We start from the raw sequence: 20831 nt of genomic DNA on the forward strand, positions 1-20831 counted from the left end.
AGGAACATACCAAAGGGAGCATTGTACTCTATTATTTGCCTGATGAGGGAAGAGTACAAGGGGGTTACAACCTTTTTTTTTTCTGGAGGCAATGCCCTTGCTTCAATATAAAATGGCCCTTCTTATAGGTTCATAGGTTGGTACTAGGCTATTGGCCCTAGGGCCTATGCAAGCCTAGCCATAACAATTCCCTGGATATTTCTTCCCACAATATTTACTTCTCTGGACCCCTGTCTAGCACTGTCTCCACTATGGAGATATGGTGATCGAAGTTAAGGTTGCTGTCAACCTGTGTGCCCAGACAGATGTAGAGAAAAAGTCATTTCTGAGCTTGTGACTACTAAAAGAACCTGAGTATGTGCTGTTCTGCTATTGGCCAAAGGGCTGTTTGAACTTTTTTAGAATTTTCTACCTCTGTAAGTTAGTCTCATTTGTACTATTCTCCTTCCACAGTGGTGTTCAACCATACACTGTATACACTCAGGCACACAGAACCTTAACGTTCCCTTTATAAGCTTCTTCATAAATTCCTAGTGTCTAAAATATTCAATAGTTGCATGAAGAGCCACTGTTTTGCACTAAGCAGCATGCTGCTCTTCACATGTTCATTTACATTGTTTGTAACCACAAAGGCCTCCTAAATGTAATCTAAACAATAAGTAGCCTCACCAACCTCACAAACACTCAACTTAGGCAGCACCCTCCACAAACATGCGTTTATAACTCACAGTGTCCCAACAAAAAAAGCCCATAAGGCAAACCTCCACACAATCCAACATCCTAGATAAAGGTGATTTCATAGTGAGACACAATGAGGCACCACTCACCAGGCTGAGCAAAGAGAGGATCATGGTTAATTGCCTACTGAGTGCTAGAATTTGCCATAGCTCACATGAACTCAAGCCCTTACACTACAAGTAGACATGACACAGTAATATTTCACATGGGAGTGAAAAAAAAAAAAACAGAGACATACCTCCCTGGACTATATCAACAGAGACATGATGCAGCTCTCAGAATATGTGTCCGAGCAGCTATGAATCTACCCTGGGGCAACACTGTACATTCACCAAAAATTATGTCACAATATAAATAAAAGACTATTGACTTCAGCAACTGTCTTAGTTCCTGGTGTCTTTCAAAGAGTGTTCACTTTATATCAGTTTGGGAGGAGATGGTAAGACAGTCCAAACTGCTTTGCCAGGGTTGGCCTGCACCTACCCCTCAAGGTTTCTATATATCGTCCCACCCCCACCAGTGCCATTTGTAGGCAACATCAGTCTTCAAAAGCTCCCAAAATAACATGCAAATGTATTGCTGCTCAATGCTAGGAACCTTGACAAAAAAATCCACTCCCTACAGGCACTCCTTAGCCAAAAATGCAAAGATATATACATTATTATGGAGACCTGATTCAAGACCATCAAGACCACCTCATCAGTGCAAGATTTCAACATCTACCATGTGTTCTGGCTCATCTCACTAGAAGAAGGCATTAAAGACCGCAGCGTATCTATATTTGTAAATCAAAATTTTACCTCCATACTTGACAGAGAGGATAATGACCTGAAATGTCTCCTTGTCCAACTTACCATTAACAAAACCCTTTATCAAATCGTAGCTAACTACAGGACCCTCTCTTCATCTTCCATGACCTATACTTCCAACATGACTAGTATGGAGTCCTTATCCATTCAGCCAAACATCATTCTTTTGGGGTCCTTCATCTACCCCACCATCAAGTGGGAGACATATACACCTCCTAACATATATGCTGAGAGACTTCTAGACTGCATAAATGCAAACTTGCTAGACCACTAAGTCCACAGTCTAAACACGGGCAAAAACAAAAAAAAAAAATCCAGGATCTGGTTCTCATCAATATGGGACAACTCTGTCCCCTAACAGTTGTAACTTCTTCCCTAGCCAAATCATACCATAAATCAGTCACATTCACTGTAATACTGAAGCCAGAAGTATCTGCTAATAATTCACAGACTAAGCTAAAGTTAATCTAATAAAACTGAATGATGACCTGGAATTCAACAACCCCTTCCAAACTAATGACTCGTCTACATATATGGAATTCTTTACCGCCAGATTCTATGCATGCTAGTAGATGCACAAATGCATCTATTTCCCTTTGAAGTTAAAACAATGTCAAACTTAAAAAACAATGGGGGAATATGAATAAAAACAGACTCTACCACAAAAGAAAACAACTCATTGCATGTAAAAATAAATGTAACTCTCAAGTTCAGCAAGACCTATTTTTGGTAACTAAACAAGGAATTCTGGTCCTTGATCAAATCAAACAAAGCTAGCCATAAGGTAAAAATAGCCACCCAGACTAAAGAAGACGACAAAGCTTTATTTATTAGCTCATCACCGCACAACGCTAATACTAAATGAGATCATATACTATGACCCAGAGGGCATTGCCAATCTACTAGTGGATAAACTCAACTCTGACTTCAACCCCCCCACTCCATATTAACAGATATCTACACCACCCTCTCAAATCTCCTAAGAAAAAGTCCTCAAAGCACTGTCAATGGCCAAAACCACTGCTATTACGGGGCTGGATAACTATACCAGGGTGCCTACTGGCCTCTTTGAAACTCCCCTACATAGACTATTCAGTAACAGCCTTCAAAAAGGCTTTCTGCTGGATGATTGGAGGCCAGCAACAGTCATCTCCTTGCACAAAGATGATGCATCAATGAACCAGGGGTAATTACACACTCATAAGGGTTGGGAGGGTGGCCTAACAGTTAAGGTGTTTGCCTTACAAATGCAAAGTGCAGGGTTTGAGTCTCACAAGGGATAATTGGCTAGGCTTAAAATGGCTCGTAAGAGCAGTTAGCTTAGTACTAACCTATGAACCTATAAGTCTGATAAGCTTCATCTGTATAATAATGAAAATGATCACTTTGGAATTAAAAAAAAAGGCATAGGCAATGTACAAACACTCGACCCTATCCAGTTCGGTTTTGTCAAGGGCAAATCCAACCTACATAAACCAGTCAACTTCTTTGAGAAGGTTACTGAAGCAATGGATGAGGGAAAATCAGAACACACCGCATATCTAGACCTCGCAAAATAATTCAACACTATCCCACACTCAGGCAAAGTTGATAAACTCATTCAACTAAATGTAAATCCGTATATGTAACCTATTGGATAGCAAAACTGGCTCGAACGTAAGAAATTAGGGTGGGTACCTCTACCTCCTCCAAATGACCGTTCACTAGCGCTGTTCTCTAGGGCTTCCCTCAGACTACTCCTCTTTGACATCTTACATCTCAGATGATCAGCTTTGCAGATGCCTAAACTTAGTGCAATTATAAACTCTCCAACATGGCCTTTCCAAACAAGCAGATGGTGTCAAAGCCATGGTCTAAAACTAAATGACATGAAATGTATAACAATATCCTTCTACAAGCATGAGAGCCCCTGTAATTATCACACTAATAACACATCTCTGAAAATCGCTCTATTAGTTAGGGACCTTGGAACCTATTAAGGCAATGAACTACCCTTCAATCACCATGCATCAACTACTGTAAAATAAAGTCTGTTTTCATTGTATACTTTATTAGAAAGGATATGTTGTTCGGGTCAAGAGATGTGATCATTCCACTGTATTTGGTACTTACTACGCTAATCACAGAGTATAACTGCCCCCTTTTGTATGTACCTGTCCAAACCCTCGACAAAACCAGAGTAACAGCAATGCTTTCTCACCAAGAAAATCAAGGGCCTAAAATCATAAAAGCTACACTGACCCTGTCCCTCTTCTCAGTATACTACAGGCTACTGAGGGGTGTCCCCTGCCTTCTTTACAAAACCTCAACCGACCCCATCCATTCAGACCTACTTCATATCTCTGAAAGTCCGATGGTAGCAAAAAACACCTGCTCAAAAGATTTTTTTTTTCCAATCAAGAGCTCAATCTCTTCTGCAACACAACTAGAACATGTTTTAATGGATAAATATGTATCACAGAGACTACCACTTTTCAGGAATAGGCTTCCTCTCCACATAAAGCAAAGTATGTATTTCACTTGGAGCATAATTTGGATGAATGGACGGGGAGCCCCACATTTACCCATGGTTTAGCACCTTTATCCCTTATGGATAGGGTAACGTAAATGTTTGCCTGACTCTGGGCTATTCATACTTAAAATACAAGTGTTTTGGGTTATCTGTATTTATGATGCAAGTGTTGCAAACTTCTTGGGAATACATGGCTAGGCTTCAAAAGATCCTCACAAATCAATGACCTAGCAAGTACCTATGAGCATGAAGACATTTCAGGTAAGATAACATCAGCCTAGCTATGAGGGAAGAATGTCCAGCTATAAAAGTCTAGTAAGACATCAGTCTGTGGCAGAGTTTCCTATAGTGATGACTGCTCCCTTCACCCACAGAAAGATCATACCACTTCTCAATCCTCCACATCTGGCATCAGTGATGCATCAGACACATTAGCATGTGGCAGAGTTCCCTATAGTGATGACTGCTCCCTTCACCCACAGAAAGATCATACCACTTCTCAATCCTCCACATTTGGCATCAGTAATGTCTCGAGTACAGTTATATCTTCTCTCCTTTGCCCTTTTTTTACTTTTTTCATGATCTCAGTGAAAAAGAAGAACTGGGGAGTGGCAGATGAGTGTTGCACAATGGGAAGGGGAGGATTCAAGGCAGCCTAGGAGAGTTGTATCTGTTAAGCAGTCCTAATGACTGCAGCATCACTCCTAAACATAACAAAATATGAACCTCTTGTTATTACAGCCAACATGTCCACAGTAACAGACAGCTGGCATTTTGCTGATCAGATATACAGAGAAGGGTCAAAGTTGGCAATCTTTACAAAATCTCAGTATAAATGGCATTTAAATGGACCACAGATAAAAAAATATGTAAGACTTGCTCTGATCCAAAACACAGTGCTTTTATTAACAAAAGTTCTACACTGCAGGGAAATCTCACACTGCTCCAGAAGAAACACGTATTTGCCAGTGCTTGCAAACATGACTGGAACAATATCAAGACTTGAGAAAAGTTCAGCTGCATCTCTGATTGATGCAACTCTGGAACCTTCATTAGATTTTGTTTTCTGGGAGCTTCAGACTATTATAGTTAAAATGTATGTTTTTTCTGTTGAAAGTGGATCATAAGAAGGGAAATGACAAGCAGGTTTCTATGCAGGCCAATGCCATTTTTCCAGCTCCCTTTCCCCACAGCTGACCATCACCTGGCAACACCACCTTGGTTTATTCACCGGGTCTACTGGGGCCAGCCTCATGGGTTAAATAAGGAAGTTAATTGGAAATATATAATTTAATGAATTTAATTGTTTGATTGATTAATTATTTAATTAATTAAGAAGTGTTTTGATTTTATATATAAATATAAAAAGGCCATAAAAGAATATCAAGCTTTGGTTCAGAAAGGTTTATGTTTAGGATAGTTTATTAAGAGTGATTTTAAAACATTTAGTATAGAAAATACATGTATTGCAGAGTTTTACTGTTTACCCAAGACATATAAAGGATTAAAAAATGTGAGAGTGAGACCAATAGTCTCAGCTGAAAAATATTTTTTTAAAGAATATATGTATCCCGCTGCATGAATATTTAAAAACATATGTTTTTACTTTACCTTCATTTATTAAGGATAGCCAGGATTTTTTGTGTAAAATCAGCAAAAAAAGTTTGGAATGATAACATGTACTGGTTTTGCCTAGATGTTAAAAGTATACCAACATAAGGCATAAAAATGGCATTTTCTTGGGAGATTATCCACTGACCCATTTCATAATAGAACTGACAGATTTTTGTTTAAAAATAATTATTTTCTGTTTAATGGTGAAATTTACCATCAATTGCAAGGAACTGCAACAGGGGCACCCTTTGCCCCTATGTATGCAAATGCTGTGATGGCAAAATTTGAAGCAGAATATATATACACATAATTGTTCTATAAAAATCAAGTAGTTCATTGTTTTAGATGTATAGATAACTTAATACTTTTGTCTGATGGAAATATGGAGGAAGCTCAGTCCTTCATAGATGATTTACAAGAAAATGTTTTTGGTTTTAAATTTGATGGCATATAAATGGGGAAATAAGGTTACGTTTTTGGATATGGACATTAATGGCCTTGAAACAACAGTTCATAGGAAATTTGGCCAGAATAATGCGTTTTTATACGGCACTAATTGCCACCCAAGCCATTTGATTGCTGTATTGCCATAAAATGAATTTTTGAGGTTAAATAAATTATGCAGTTCTGATGATGCCTTTGAATATGAATTGTTAAGGACAGAAAATATGTTTATAGATAGGGGGTATAATAAAAAAAACTGTGGAAGAATCTACAAATAAAGTAAGAGAATGCAGATATGAAATAACAAATAGATATTAGTGTCTTGGGGAATGGAAATATGAATGGGAAAAGGAATGAAATAAGAAGAAGATGTATTAATAATGAAGAAAAGATTGAAGAAGGGGATAGAGAAGTGTATTATGTTACTATATTTAATGTATTGACAGAAACTATAGTTAAGGAAGTTAAAAAAATATTGGAAAATGGTAACTAATGATAAAGATTTGAGATATTTAATAAAAGGTCAGATTAAAGTTTCCTATAAGAGAAATAGAAATATGGCAGATATGGTGGTACATAATCGATTTATACCACCAGAAGTTACTATATATTCCAATTTAAAGGGAAATATAATGGGAACCATAGCTTGTAAAAGATGTTCAGTGTGTAAACATGTAGTGACAGCTTTTCCAGAAATTAATGATGTTAGGTTTACACCTAGAAGTCTTTATACATGTAATACAGAAGAAATAAGTTATGCTCTTAGATGTAGTTGTAACCTTTATTACATAAGAGAAACAGGTAGAGCATTTAAAACGCGTTTACAACAACACATAAGGGACATTAAAAATTGTAAAAATAGAAAGCCCTTTAGGACAACATTTTATGACTGCACACAATGCTGAACCAGATTGCTTACAAGGATGCATTCTGGGAAAAGTAAATTAAAGAAAAGCTATTGAAGAAAGAAACTCTTTTTATTTTAAAGTATAATACTTTTGAACATCATGGATTAAATAAGGAAGTTAACTGGAAATATATAATTTAATGAATTAACTGTTTGATTATTTAATTAATTAATAACTGTTTTGATTTGATTGAATGTGTATATATAGTGAGTGAAGAAGTGGATGAATTTGTACTCATTGAAGGCTTGGTGCCGAAGCACTAAGTTTGTATTCAATTTTTCTAATTGCTGCTCTGTGTCTTGTGGTCCGTAACTATTATCCTAGTATTTGGATGTCCACAGTGACAGATTAATGGAATTTATACAGATAAGTGTCAAAACTGGCAATCTTTACAAAATCTCAGTATAAATGGCATTTAAATGTACCACAGATAAAAAAATATGTAAGACTTGCTCTGATCCAAAACACAATGCTTTTATTAACAAAAGTTCTCACTACAGGTAAATCTCACACTGCTCCAGAAGAAACACATCTTTGCCAGTGTTTGCAAACATGACTTAATAATGTCAAGACTTGAGAAAAATTCAGCTGCATCTCTGTTTGATGCAGCTCTGCAACCATCATTGGATTTTGTTTTCTGGGAGCTTCAGACTACTATAGTTAAAATGTATGTTTTTTCTGTTGAAAGTGGATCATAAGAAGGGAAATGACAAGCAGGTTTCTATGCAGGCCAATGCCATTTTTTCCTGCTCCCTTTCCCCACAGCTGACCATCACCTGGCACCACTACCTTGGTTTATTCACTGGGTCTACTGGGGCCACCTTAGTCTCCCCTGGGTTCAACCTGACCCATGTCTGGGGCTTGTGAGATGACCGAGAATGCTGGTGCAACATCATACTGTGGCAGGGAGTGTGGCCTAATCCCACCACCCCACTGCAACCTTGTGAGCTCCGCAATTGTTGCCTGTGAGAGGTGCCTGCTCTCTTCTGCACGTGCACAACCAAAAGGTATACTACTTGCAGAGCATAGCTTTCCTGACTCTAAATGCTGCTATTGCAGCACACTTAGACAAACTCCCTTTGGCTGTCCTCAGTACCAGCTGCACAGCAGTACACACTCACAGGAAGATGGCAGTGCAAGTCCCCATAGTGATTCAGGTACACCAACTCTAACTCATGAGTGGGATTAGGGACTTAAAAAATGTTCTCATTGCTAGGATGTCAGCAAAAGCTCAAGCGCTTCAATGTAGGTAGGATAACTCAATAGATGTCTCTTATTTTTGTGGACCTGGGGATTTCCCACTCCTAGGGAATAAATGGGCTTAAATCAAATGGGGATGGTTTGATGGCTGGCGGTTAGATATGAAAAAATCACCTAGAAAAATAAACTTCCCTCATCAACAGCAGTCATGGCTGATAGGAAACCTAGAAATATTGTAGGTCAGTCTAAAAAATGATCAGCCATCACCCTGGAAGTCCCGCAAAGGGTTAGTTGCTGACCAGTGTACTACATATTAAGTTGTACATGTGTTTTCCACTGAATGTAGACTGCATGCCTTATTAGTGAAAATATAAGTCTAAAAAGAACAAGCACATTATTAAGCTTTTGTAAATGTAGAAGTTCAACAATCTTGTAGTTAATTATAAAGTGGAAGGCTTGAATGCAAGGAGGTGACTGAAAGGGTAAAATGGATGTCAGCATTTCTTTTATTACTGGATAACTCTGCAAGCAAAGCAGCACTTGTAGGCTGGGTACTACTGGTTTTATGGTGGATGGTACGATTTGCAACTGACATGTTTGTTAACTGTACTTTAATAATAGCTTGCTACACTGCAAATTTAATTTTTTGTATGGCATAATTTACTTTACTGCCATTGTAGCTTACAATAAAGGTTGATTTCAATAGAGATAATGGTATATTAGGATGAAGTAACTATTTGACTGATGTTCTGAATTAATAAACTGTGAAACCATTACAGTCCTTTAAATTCTTTACTTTACAAAATAGCTGTACTTTCAATATAGGTTTAAGCAATGATATTTAGAATATTATGTTTAATGCTGTGGTGCTAAGTTTAACAAGTTAATAGTAAAGCAGTGTTAAATGATATTGTGGTATACCAGTCATAATCATGTCTGTACTGTTGTTGTTTTGTATCCTCTTCTAACTGAATGTACAACTAGAATATGTGTGTGTTTTTGCTATACAAAGATGTGAAAAACAAAGTGGAATTAAAAAAAGAAATTCAACCATATATTAGGCAAGGTAATATTAGCTAACAGCCAGCCGTTTGTAACCTATGAAAATGGAAGATGAGCTGGCTACGATACAGCTTTTATACTTAGAAAGATATCACTTGAAAAGCTTGTGAATGTTTCAGTCATCCTCCTCCCATCTTTAAATTCTTATATCTCCTCTATATGAGGTTAAAAGGTTTTGATTCAAACAAATTAAAACAAGCAAAAATAATCTTCAGTTTACAGGAGAAACATTAATGTTACAAATAACTGCAATTTGCAACTACTGTAAAGAAGAAATTAGCTCAGCTGCAAGTTAAAATGCAAATATTTAACAGCTGGATTAAATATATGGATGCTGCTGCTGATTTACAAGACAAAGTACTGAGCAGTTAAAAAATAAACAGATTTGACTGACTGCCTCCTTGTAAAAGGAACCACAGCCAAGTTCCTAAAGGATTTGAAAAATCAGAATTAAAGACAGTAAGAGGCAATTCATCATTTACACAAGGTAAAAAGGTCGGTTAACACCAATGATTTAAAAGAATGGACTGAACATGATCACATCCAAGACAGCATAACCACTTGTGAAATAAAGCTTCCTAGTGAACTGCTGAGAAAACAGAAAGGAAAGTTTAAAATCTTAGTGTCAAGATTTTTCCTCAAAGAAATATCACTATTACTCTCTGCAAAAATATGAAACTGGTAAATAGTTATAGGGAACTATAAATACTGAGTTCAAGCATGCAGTCAGCAAGAAAGGAAAGTACAGTTGTGTACCTACCATAAATGTAGATGTTCGAGTGTATTCACTGTTGCAGTCATTACTCTTGGGTTATCCTGCTGGCAGGCTACCCACAGTCGGCCTGAATTCCAAAGTCTAGGAACGGCGTCCGTTGCTGTTGCCTTCTCCCTGACGTCAGTGCGCCAGGGGTATAAAAGATGCAGCCAACGCCATTTTCTTCAGTTTTTCTTGCCCCAGATGTCAGGTGCCCCCAAAATGGTAGGCTGAAAATTATGCCAATAAGTATGCATGCACAAAAATAAACATTTCCTTCATCCACAAGCAAATACACCACATAGGTTGTATAGGATAGAGAAGTACAGATAAGTCCCAGCAAAGCAAAAGGGGGATGGTGGGTGAGTAACCTGGACTGTAACAGTGAATACACTCGAACATCTACATTTATGGTAGGTACACAACTGTATTATGTTCATCATGTTTCACTGTTGCAGTCATTACACTCTTGGGTTGAATCCCAAAGCTGAGGATGGGTGGCTGGGCTAAACAGGATTAGGAGAGGCTATGAGGCCATGCAGAACTGCAGGGGCAAAGCCTGCTTTGGATTTAGAGTAAAGAGGTAAGTGGTAGTGCTTCGTAAAGGTGTGCACTGAACTCCAAGCTGCAGCCTCTAAGATGTCTTTGGTTGGTACTCCTCTGAGGGAGGCTGCTGAAGTGGCTGCTGCTCTGGTAGAATGAGGCCTAATGCCCTTAGGCACTGATTTGCATGGTGAAAATAGCAGAAACGGATGCAATGGCCTATCCATTTAGAAATAGTCTGTTTTGAGATGGCCTTTCCTTGTGATCCTGCAGCATATGACACTAAAAGTTGCTCAGTCTTTCTGAAAGCTTTAGTTCTGTCCAAGTAGAAGTGTAGCTGCCTGTGTATGTCCAAAGAATGCAGAATTTTCTCACCCATGTTCTGTGGATTTGAATAAAAGGTAGGCAAGTGAATGGTTTGGTTGAGGGCCACACTGGACACCACCTTAGGCATAAATGTTGGGTTTGTCCTCAAAGAAACCCTGTCTGGATGAAAAATGATAAAAGGTTCCACAGCCATGTGTGCTTGTAACTCCGAGATTCGTCTTGCAGAGGGTATTGCTAGGAGCAGAGCTGTTTTCCAGGATAAGAATTTTATATCCGCTGTGGAGGCTGGCTCAAAAGGAGACAGTGTGAGTTTTTCCAATACATAATTGAGGTCCCAAGGCGGAATTGGTGCTCCCCTTGGAGGCCTGATGTTTTTGGCCCCTCTGAGGTACTGCCTTATTAAAGGATGAGAAAAGATAGGTGGTTCCGTATTGTAATGGGCTGAAATGGCAGAGGGATGAATCTTAACTGATGAAAAAGAAAGGCCTTTGTCCAGCATCTCAGTTAGGTATTGTAAAATCTGAGGGATATTTAGTACATACATATGCCTTGTTCCAAGCACAGAATCTCTTCCATTTTTTCGGCATAAGATTTTCTGGTACTGGGCCTCCTGGCCTCCAAGATAACATCCATAACAGCTTTTGAAAGAGGAGTGTTCTGAATGGCTAAATTATCCGCCATGCTGCCAAATTTAAGGTCCTGAGTTGGCTGTGCAGGATCTGATTGTTTTGTTGGGTCAGCAAATGAAAAGTTTGAGGCAATATCAATTCTGGAACTAGAGACAAGCTCTTTAGTATTGAGTACCAGTGCTGGCGTGGCCAGTCTGGTGAAATCAGAATAATTTTTGGCTTCTCTTGTCTGACCTTTAGGAGTACTCTGGGAAGGAGAGGTAGTGGGGGAAAAGCATATACTGTTAGATTTTTCCAGCTGAAGGATAGGGCGTCCACTCTCCATGCTTGTTTGTGATAAATCCTTGTGCAAAATCTCTGTAATTGGCAGTTGTGAGGGGAGGCAAACAGATCTATGTCTAGGCATCCCCATTTCCTTGTTATCATGCTGAAGACTTGTGGATCCAGTTTCCACTCGTGGGGATCCATGAGGTTTCTGCTTAGTTTGTCTGCCAGAGTATTTGTTTTTCCTGGCAGGAATTGTGCTTACAGGTGAACTTGAAAAGCCAATGCTGTGTCCCATAAGGTCATTGCTTGTTTGCAGAGGGGGTAGGAATGTGTACCTCCCTGCTTGTTTATGTACCACATGACCGTAGTATTGTCTGTCTTTATCAGCAGCTGTCCTGAATGAAGTAGATCCTTGAAAGCTACCTGGGCATTCTGAACAGCTAGCATCTCTTTTTGATTGATGTGAAGATACATCTGGCTTGCAGGCCATGTGCCCTGAATATGTTTTCCTGCCATATGGGCCCCCCAGGCATAATCTGATGCATTCATTGTCAGTGTTTGTCTGGCTGTGGGTAAAGTGAATGGCAGACCCTTGTTGTGGTGACAGGCCTCTGCCCACCATAGAAACTCCTGTTGCAGGCAGGGAATGAGGGTAATTACTGTCTGCAGGCTGTGGCAATGCTGAGTCCAAACACTTTTTAGATACCATTGTAGTTTCCTCATATGCAGTCTTTCATACGGAATTAGTAGAATGCAGGATGCCATGAAACCCAAGGCCTGTAGGATTTTCCTTGCAGATAACTGGGTCTTTGTTGCCAATTTTTTGAAGTAAGAAGTCAGTTACTTTTGTTTGTCTGGTGTGAGATAAGCCATCTGGGCAGTTGTATTTAAGCTTGCACCCAGGAATATTATCTCTTGAGAGGGTACTAGTTTTGATTTCTTTTCGTTTACTGTGTACCCTAGGCAAATTAGTAATCTTTTTACAAATGCCAGACGCTTTAGAAGAATGTCTTTGTTCTCTGCTTGAATAAGGCAGTCATCCAGGTAGGGATATATTTGAATTCCTCTTTGTCTGCAAAATGCAATTACTGGTGCCAGGCATTTTGTGAAGACCCTAGGCACAGTAGATAAGACAAATGGCAGTGCAGAGAATTGGTAGTGCATTGAGCCAGCTATGAATCTGAGGTACCTTCTGCAAGATTGTCTGATTGGGACATGCAGGTATGCCTCTTTTAGGTCTAAAGTGAGGAGCCAAGCCTTCTTGCCCAGCATGGGTAGTAGCTGCTGTAGAGTCAACATCTTGAATTTTGGAACCTCCAGAAACGTGTTTAGTATAGACAGGTCCAGTATTGGTCTCCAGGTTTTGTCCTTTCTGGGCACTAAGAAAAGTCTGGAGTAGAATCCTTGCCCCTGCTCTTGTTGCGGTACTTGTTGAATGGCCCTCATGTCCATGAGGGCTGTAATTTGCTTTTGTGCCTCTGCCCATTGATTGTGTGGCAGGTCTGGCATACCTTTTGCCCTTGGTAGGGTTTGAAAATGGAATCTGTAGCCTTGGGACACTATGTTCAGGACCCATTTGTCTTGGGTAACCATTTGCCAATTTGATGAAAAAAGTGCTAGTTTTCATGAAAAAAGTGCTAGTTTTCCCCCTAAGGGGTCTGCCAAAAGAAAAGTGCTTATATATGGCAGACGAAAGTCATTGGGTCTGTTTCCTGCAAGGTTATGATTTGTCTTCTCCACTTTTGGAGGTAGGAGCACCCCATTGTTTTGGCCTGTATGAGCCTTGGGGCTGAGATCTGCCTCTGGGACGTCTGTACCTGCCTCTTTGTGGTCTGTCCGACACTGGAAAGGACCAATTTTTAGAAGGCCAGTTTCTGCTAAATCTGGGTGGCTGTACCTGTAAGAAATCCTTAACTGTCTGCATGGATTTTGCTTTATCCTCCATTTTCTTCAACACCTATTCTGCTTTAGCACCAAACAAAGTATCATGCTGTATATGGGGCATCTAATAATTTTGCTTTAACAGGATCAGGCAAGATTCTGTTCCTTTAACCAAGCATGCCTTCTAATAACAGAACCTGCAACAGCGGCCCTGCAAGAGGCCTCCAGTGAATCATAACCACATTGCAAAGTATGCTTTCCCACTTGTTCTGCTGCATGCAATAAATCCTGCATTTCTTTATTCTCTGAACATTCAGTATTTGTCAACATTTTCTGTTTAAGCAATGACATTAAGTATTGCTAATAATTAAGCATATGAAACTGACAATTTAAAGCCCTTACAGCCAAGGTAGCACAAGTGTAAACTTGTTTCCCCCATCTGTCCAGTGCCCTAGAATCCCTATCAGAGGGGACAGGGTTTTTTGCAGTGGAAGCTTTGACCCCTTTGGGACCCTGAGATATAGTTTCTGGATCTGCAGCGGGGTTTTTACATAGGAATTTATGAGAATCCGGGACCCTGTCGTATCTGTCTGGCTTAGCAGGTGCAGGGGGTAAAGAGTCAGGGGACAGGCCGGATTCTGAAAATACATCTATAATGTCTAGAACAGGCGGAATAGCAAGGGGCCTGTGCTGAGGAAGTAGCAGAAAGTCTCTGAGCCTTTTGTTAGATTCAGAGTAATCTTGGCTCTCCCAGTGGAAATGCTCCCTCATGGTATGCAGGGTTTCCCCAAAAGAATAATCCTCGGGAGGAGAGGCTGAAGGAATGAATTCTTCAGCATCAGAGTCCTCATAGGGAGGCATAGAATAATCCTGTTCAGAAGAGGAATCAAAGATTATAGAAACCTGATTAGAAGAATCATATTCTGTCTCTTGCCTAGGCCTCTTATCATGAGGGGGATGGGAACTCCTGATCAAAGTAATTAGGTCTTCGGCCATTTTAAGCATCTGTTTTTTAGGCATGGAAGTCTGAGTAGGAGAATGCTGTACTTGTTTCTTTGTCTTTAGAGCTGCTTTAGTCTTTGTCTTTGAAGCTGAAGATGGTTTAACATATAACTGTAACGGTCTGAAGACACCCTCAGAAGCCGATGCCTGCTCAGCGGCTCCGGACCCATCTGAGGGAATGATTTCCGAGTGTCCAATACCTTGAGTATCCAGAGGCCCAGTCGGCTCCACGTGGGAGTTGGAAGCGGCCTCTGGCTCTGAGGTAGCGGGCACCAGGGGATGCGAAAGCGCCAGCGAACCGGCGACTGGCCTAACAGAGGCTTCGTCATCAGTTTTGGACCTCGGATGCCTATCCTTTTCCTTGTCCTTGCGTTTTTTTGTAAACTCCGGTCATCGGCTGTTCCAACGGCATTATATAATTAAATCTTCGGCCAAAGTAATGAAATGCAAAATCGAACCGACTGTTAATAGTGCGTTGGTTAAATCTAGCACAAAACCGACAGCTAGCAACGTTGTGATCAGGGCCTAGGCAAGGAATACAGTAAGAGTGAAAATCCTTATGAGGTATTTGCTTCCCACAAGAAATACAGTTGTTAACTTTTTCTGACATCGGTCTGGAGCAAGAAAAAAGTTTCCCCAACGGGGTACTTAGCTTTAATGAAGACTTCGGTTCTGAAATTCGGATTTGAAAATCTCAGGAGTCGGCCAACCGGCACTTGCGAACTGCTTTTGCTACGGGCACCGCGCGGCAAGAAAGACTGAAGAAAATGGCGTCAGCTGCATCTTTTATACCCCTGGCGCACTGACATCAGGGAGGAGGTGACAGCAACCGACGTCAGACCTAGACTTTGGAATTCAGGCCGACTGCGGGTAGCCTGCCAGCAGGATAACCCAAGAGTAATGACCGCAACAGTGAAACACGATGAACATCTGAGTGCAAAATAGAAGAACTGCATTTTATAGGCTGTGCCTCAACTGGTGCAATATAGTGCCAGAGGACTTGGAACCTGCATGATAATCAAGGAGATTCTAGCAATTGTTAATGCATCTGATCTGTTGCTGCAATGACACCTCTAGGCATGCTTTAAATGTGTTTACTGTACTTTTCAGAAAATAAATGGGCATACTCTGTGCATTCAAGGTGCTACACAGATTCCAGTCTTAGATTAAAAGTGTTCTGAAATGTAGCTACTACCTTTAATTTTCAGCCAAGCCACTAATACAGCCCAGACTAATGGCACAAAAAAAAAGGCTACCTGCCAATGCTGTTCTCCAGGGTTAACAACGGGAATCAAAAAGAGTTGCCAGACGTTAGCTCCCATTTCTCAAGAGTGAGGGTTTGGGCAACAAAAGTAAAAAGCGAAAACCCAGTGAAGACTAGAGGGTACCAAATGCAGACCAAGCTCTTCAAGACCCTCACTACAGAAACAGCAGTACACATCGCAAAAACGTCCACTGCATGTATATATTTTAGCAGATTATAGAGTGTGACTAATAATTTAATTTTACCTACAGCATAACTCACAATGGCCCACTCCCTCTCATTTGGTGCAAGAAAACCCCCAAATGATAGACATTTCTCCTATGTAAGAGGGACTACAAACACAGCAATGGGATACAAGTCTGCATAGCTAGCTATAAAGTGCACAGGGAAAATAGGTCAATTAATGGATAGGACAAGTACAGAGGTTGCCAGGACATCCTGGCTCAGATAATGTTTTTTTTTAAAAATATGCCAACTGTTTTTCTCTAGTACTATGACTGGTTTTAGATGCTTCTGATGTTGCAGACATCTGTGATGAGATGAAGCTACTTCAAGCTAGGTAACTAGCATTCAGATAACTTTATACTTTTTCCTAGTTTTACATTTCCCATTTCAATCTAACACCAAACAGAGATGGGTAATAAATGGTATCCTAACAAGTCACAAAGACATGTACTTGTCCTCTCTAAGGCTAACAATTCCCACCCAACCTCTTACAGTTCACTTCAGCAGTACAGCACACAATACATTATTTTCTTCTAGAGTGCTGGGCAATGGTACTACGGTAGCACAAGATCTTAAAAAAAATAATAATATGAATTATCTTGGTTTACATGATGAAAAACCTAATAAATGGCAGGGTACTTACTTTATCATACTTTGCAACAATTTCAGCTCTTTCTTGAGCTATCTTAAAATCTGCATCCTGCTCAGCATCTGTGTCTGTGAAAAAACAAGAAAAAAGTTATTTTTCACAATAGTTTCACATACAAAATATTTAACTGGTACTTGTAAAAGCTATGTTATTTACATTCTGCCTATGTGTGCTTACATCTATAATATTAATAAGAATATACTTGCTATTATTATGTTAATATCACAGTTCTAATATTCACCCCCCCCCAATTGGCCAAATCCTGCTGCTTCTATTTTAAGCATCTCTACCAATTTAAAGTGATCTTAAAAACAAATTCCTGCATCTCGTTGATAAATTCAAGAACTCACAGTTTCTGTATATTATGTTGCTCCCTCCTTTTCCATACGATGCGTTTAAGAGTCGCACGCCCGCCATAAATTCACATACACTGGCTAGCACATAGCTGGCCCTTAAAGAACACAGTCACCTGAAATTGCCTTTATTCATAGTAATTATTAGTCTCCCAAATATGTCTGAATTATTGTCATTATAATCTCTTGTAATCTGCCCAATTAACAATACTTCATGGGTCTTGCTCTTGGTTTCCTCTCCTCTAATCTTCACTTTGGTATGCTAAATTGACATCATATTCTTTCTTGAATGATCCGGATTACTAGCATCTACTCCAAAGCACTTACAACCAAACATCAGCCTCAGCCCTCCAGAATGGATTTAAATATGCGCTCCAAAACTAGAAAGGAGAAAAATAATTTTAGCTGCTTCAGCTTTTCCTCATCCATGGAAACAGAAACTAATTTCATTCAACTATTTTCCAATATCTGCTTTAGCACACTTATGGTCATGGTGGAGTTGGAGCCTATACTAGCAATCTATGGGTTTAAGATAGAGAACCAGATCTGAAAGAGCAAAAGAGATAGGGAAACACACACATACACACACACACACACACACACACACACACACACACACACACACACACACACACACAAACACAGTCAACTGAAGAGGAGCACTAACATAACAGCATAACTAAATTGTGTGTTTTCCATGTAGTTATCAATGATTACATACTGAGGTCAATACTATTAACATATTCAAAAATTAATATAGCCATAAAAGTATAAAAGGGTTCCAAATATCATTTCCCCTTGCTAGCGCAGAACTGTAAATCATTTGAGTTTGCCTTGTTTATACACTCCACACTACAGTCCAAAGGATTCCACCACTGAGGCATCCAGGAACCAATAGTCCAAACATGGGAAAATCCTTGTGCCTTGGAGCAGCAGATGAGCTGTGACTATGGCCATGCACTTGATAAACACCTAGGGGACTGTGATGAGGCTAAACAGAAGGGCTCTGAACTAGTAATAAATGGGCTCCTATTTGCAAACATAGAACTTCAAGATGCATATTTATGCATCCAGATTGTCTCCGCATCCAGGAAGTTTCTCTGAGAGGAGCAGTTGCTGGGGCATTGGTAAAAGATGCCTTGAAATTGTCCGCAAAATTGCATATGTGGAGCATCTCATATGTATGCCTGCCCCAGCTGCCTTGGCTGATCCATAAGCTACATTATGCATGAGCAGCATGAAGAGGTTTGTAATGTTATACACTGTATTTTTGGTGGTTTCCAGTTACTTCCTTGAATATGATGTGGAAGGCCATTTCAAAGATTGGATAAGACCCTCAGAAACCTATTTATGTTTGGTAAGTATTTCAGGGCTGTAACAGAAAAAGTGCAGGAACCATACACCAGCTTCCCTAACCTCTCCAGACTCTATGTTAGGCAGTTAAGCAGATGGAGTGTGGCCATATCCTTGGTCATCTCTTTCTTGGTAGCGGCTGACACAATAATGAAATCCACAAGGGATTATCTAGATTTGCTCTCACAGGAATTGGGCTCTTGCCATGACTTCCATATGGACAACCTAATGAGATGATCCCCCAGATGAAGCATCCAAGAGGTAGACGGTGTTTAACCATAAGCCTCAAACAGGACATTCCTGTGGGCCAGTTACACCTCTAGCACAGGAGCTCTAGGAAATCACCAAAGATAACATCCTCAGCGGGGAGACTGAGGGGAACCCTCTCTATCATCTGAGTCCATGTCTCATGTAACTGATTCCACCAGGGAATCAAAGTGTCTCCTTTTGCATGTCCTCTTTTTTTGCAGCATCAGATGGAGGATTGTCTGACTCCTCAGAAGACTGTCATTGCCTGGGCCAACCATTTGAGACCTAGGGTTTGACTTTGACCTGTAGGTCTAAGAACAGGTTGAACAGCAACATGAAGAATGTACAGGGATGGAGTTGATACCTTTGGAGCCTGCAAATCATATCTCAATGGAGAAGAAATAATCCTCCCCATAATCTTGAAGGTGAATCAGACATCAGCTGGTTGAAGATCCCCCCATCCGTTCCAGAAACCATCCCCATCACAGGAGGAATGACTCCACCCAAAGGCAAGAATCCCAAGCCTGAGAGAATGAAAGGCTTGAAGGAAGGGATCAGCCCCAACATTGAGGGAGGAGCGGTTAGAAGTGGCTCCTATAGCAGTGCTGAGTACACTCACTTGAACATAGAACTTCAAGATGCATATTTATGCATCCAGATGGTCTCAGCATCCAGGAAGTTTCTCTGAGAGGAGCAGTTGCTTAGCACTTCATGGGGCATTGGTAAAAGATGCCTTGAAACCAATTAGTACTGAAGGTCCACACTCCAGCATTGGAAAAGGCTCCAATGCATCCCTGTAATAAGTGAAAATTGGGGGGAAGGGCCAACTCTTACTATCCCTGTTGCCGATGGGGAGCCAGGACAGCCATTTCTATTAGCATCTTCAGGTATAGCCTCAACTGCAATAAGAGATTTTAACACATACAAAGCCACAACACTTAACAGAAAAACTAAATTTACACAAGTTAGAGCTTTCAGTACTTTTCAGACCATGAATTTATCTGACTATACAGCTGCCTTTCTAAGTGATCTTCAAAATGTGAAACACTTAAGGGATACTGTGTTCTGCATTACTGGTACCATATACTAAAGAACACTAAGCTGTCGCATCATCCAAGAACCTCTGAGATGAATGGGACTGATCCAAGGGTTCCGGTGCCAAGGTAGGGAAACCAATTAGTACTGAAGGTCCACACTCCAGCATTGGAAAAGGCTCCAATGCATCCATGTAATAAGTGAAAACTGGGGGGAAGGGCCAACTCTTACTATCCCTGTTGCCGATGGGGAGCCAGGACAGCCATTTCTATTAGCATCTTCAGGTATAGCCTCATCATATGATCCAACTGCAAGTCTGAAGCATTTCTAACAGACTGGAAAGACCCAAGTGAGGAAACAGGAGGTGATCTTGACAGTATGCAGGAGTGCTCCTGCTCTGATGACAGTTTGCTGAGCTGCCAAGTCAGCAACTTGTCAACAGTCAGTACATGCTCCAAGGTTGGCAAAGCCAATGTAAGATGCTCTGACTTTTACCTTGAAGAGAAACACTGTTTAGTCACTTTGGGAGTTGAAGTCCTGTCATCAGCTTTTCTCTTTCTGGTACCTTCCTTTACCCCATTTTCCCTCTGGGCTTAAACTTGTCTGAAGTTTTCTTGGCCTAGTCTTCCTCCGATTCAGGAGGAAGAGCAGCCTTCAATAGCAATTTGCTCTTCTTATCTGAGAGGGCTCTTTGCCTGAAGTGCTTACAGAAATGGGCATTCCACACTTAAATGCTCTACCCCCAGATAATATGCACATAGACATCGTGGCAATCCTGAGGGGATTCTTATGGCCATATTTTAAACACTTGTTAAAGCTTTTCTCCCCTTCCTCCTTGTCTTTCATGCTGATCATTTACACCCAAAGAATGTAAAGTATTTAGATAAATGGAAAAAGAACATGGGTTTAGTGGATGTTTAAATAAGTCAGAATGTCAAAATCTAGTAAGATTACTGCAAACAGGCAGGAAATAAGACAAGGAAGCAAAGAAGGTAGGGATTCCCCAGGCACAG

General features: G+C 40.3%; 1 protein-coding gene across 2 annotated transcripts in view; it reads right to left on the reverse strand.

The window, feature by feature from the left end:
• USP6NL (USP6 N-terminal like) overlaps window positions 1-20831 on the reverse strand; it is a 1978038-nt gene that overhangs the window by 1510279 nt on the left and 446928 nt on the right. For both annotated transcript variants that reach the window (XM_044088303.1, XM_044088302.1), the window contains one exon: window positions 16823-16896. In XM_044088303.1, coding sequence (XP_043944238.1) covers window positions 16823-16896 — 74 coding nt within the window. The remainder of the gene's footprint in view (window positions 1-16822; window positions 16897-20831) is intronic.

Source organism: Protopterus annectens, chromosome 11.part0 (assembly GCF_019279795.1).
Source record: "Protopterus annectens isolate FY-2018-M chromosome 11.part0, PAN1.0, whole genome shotgun sequence".
NCBI lineage: Eukaryota > Metazoa > Chordata > Ceratodontiformes > Protopteridae > Protopterus > Protopterus annectens.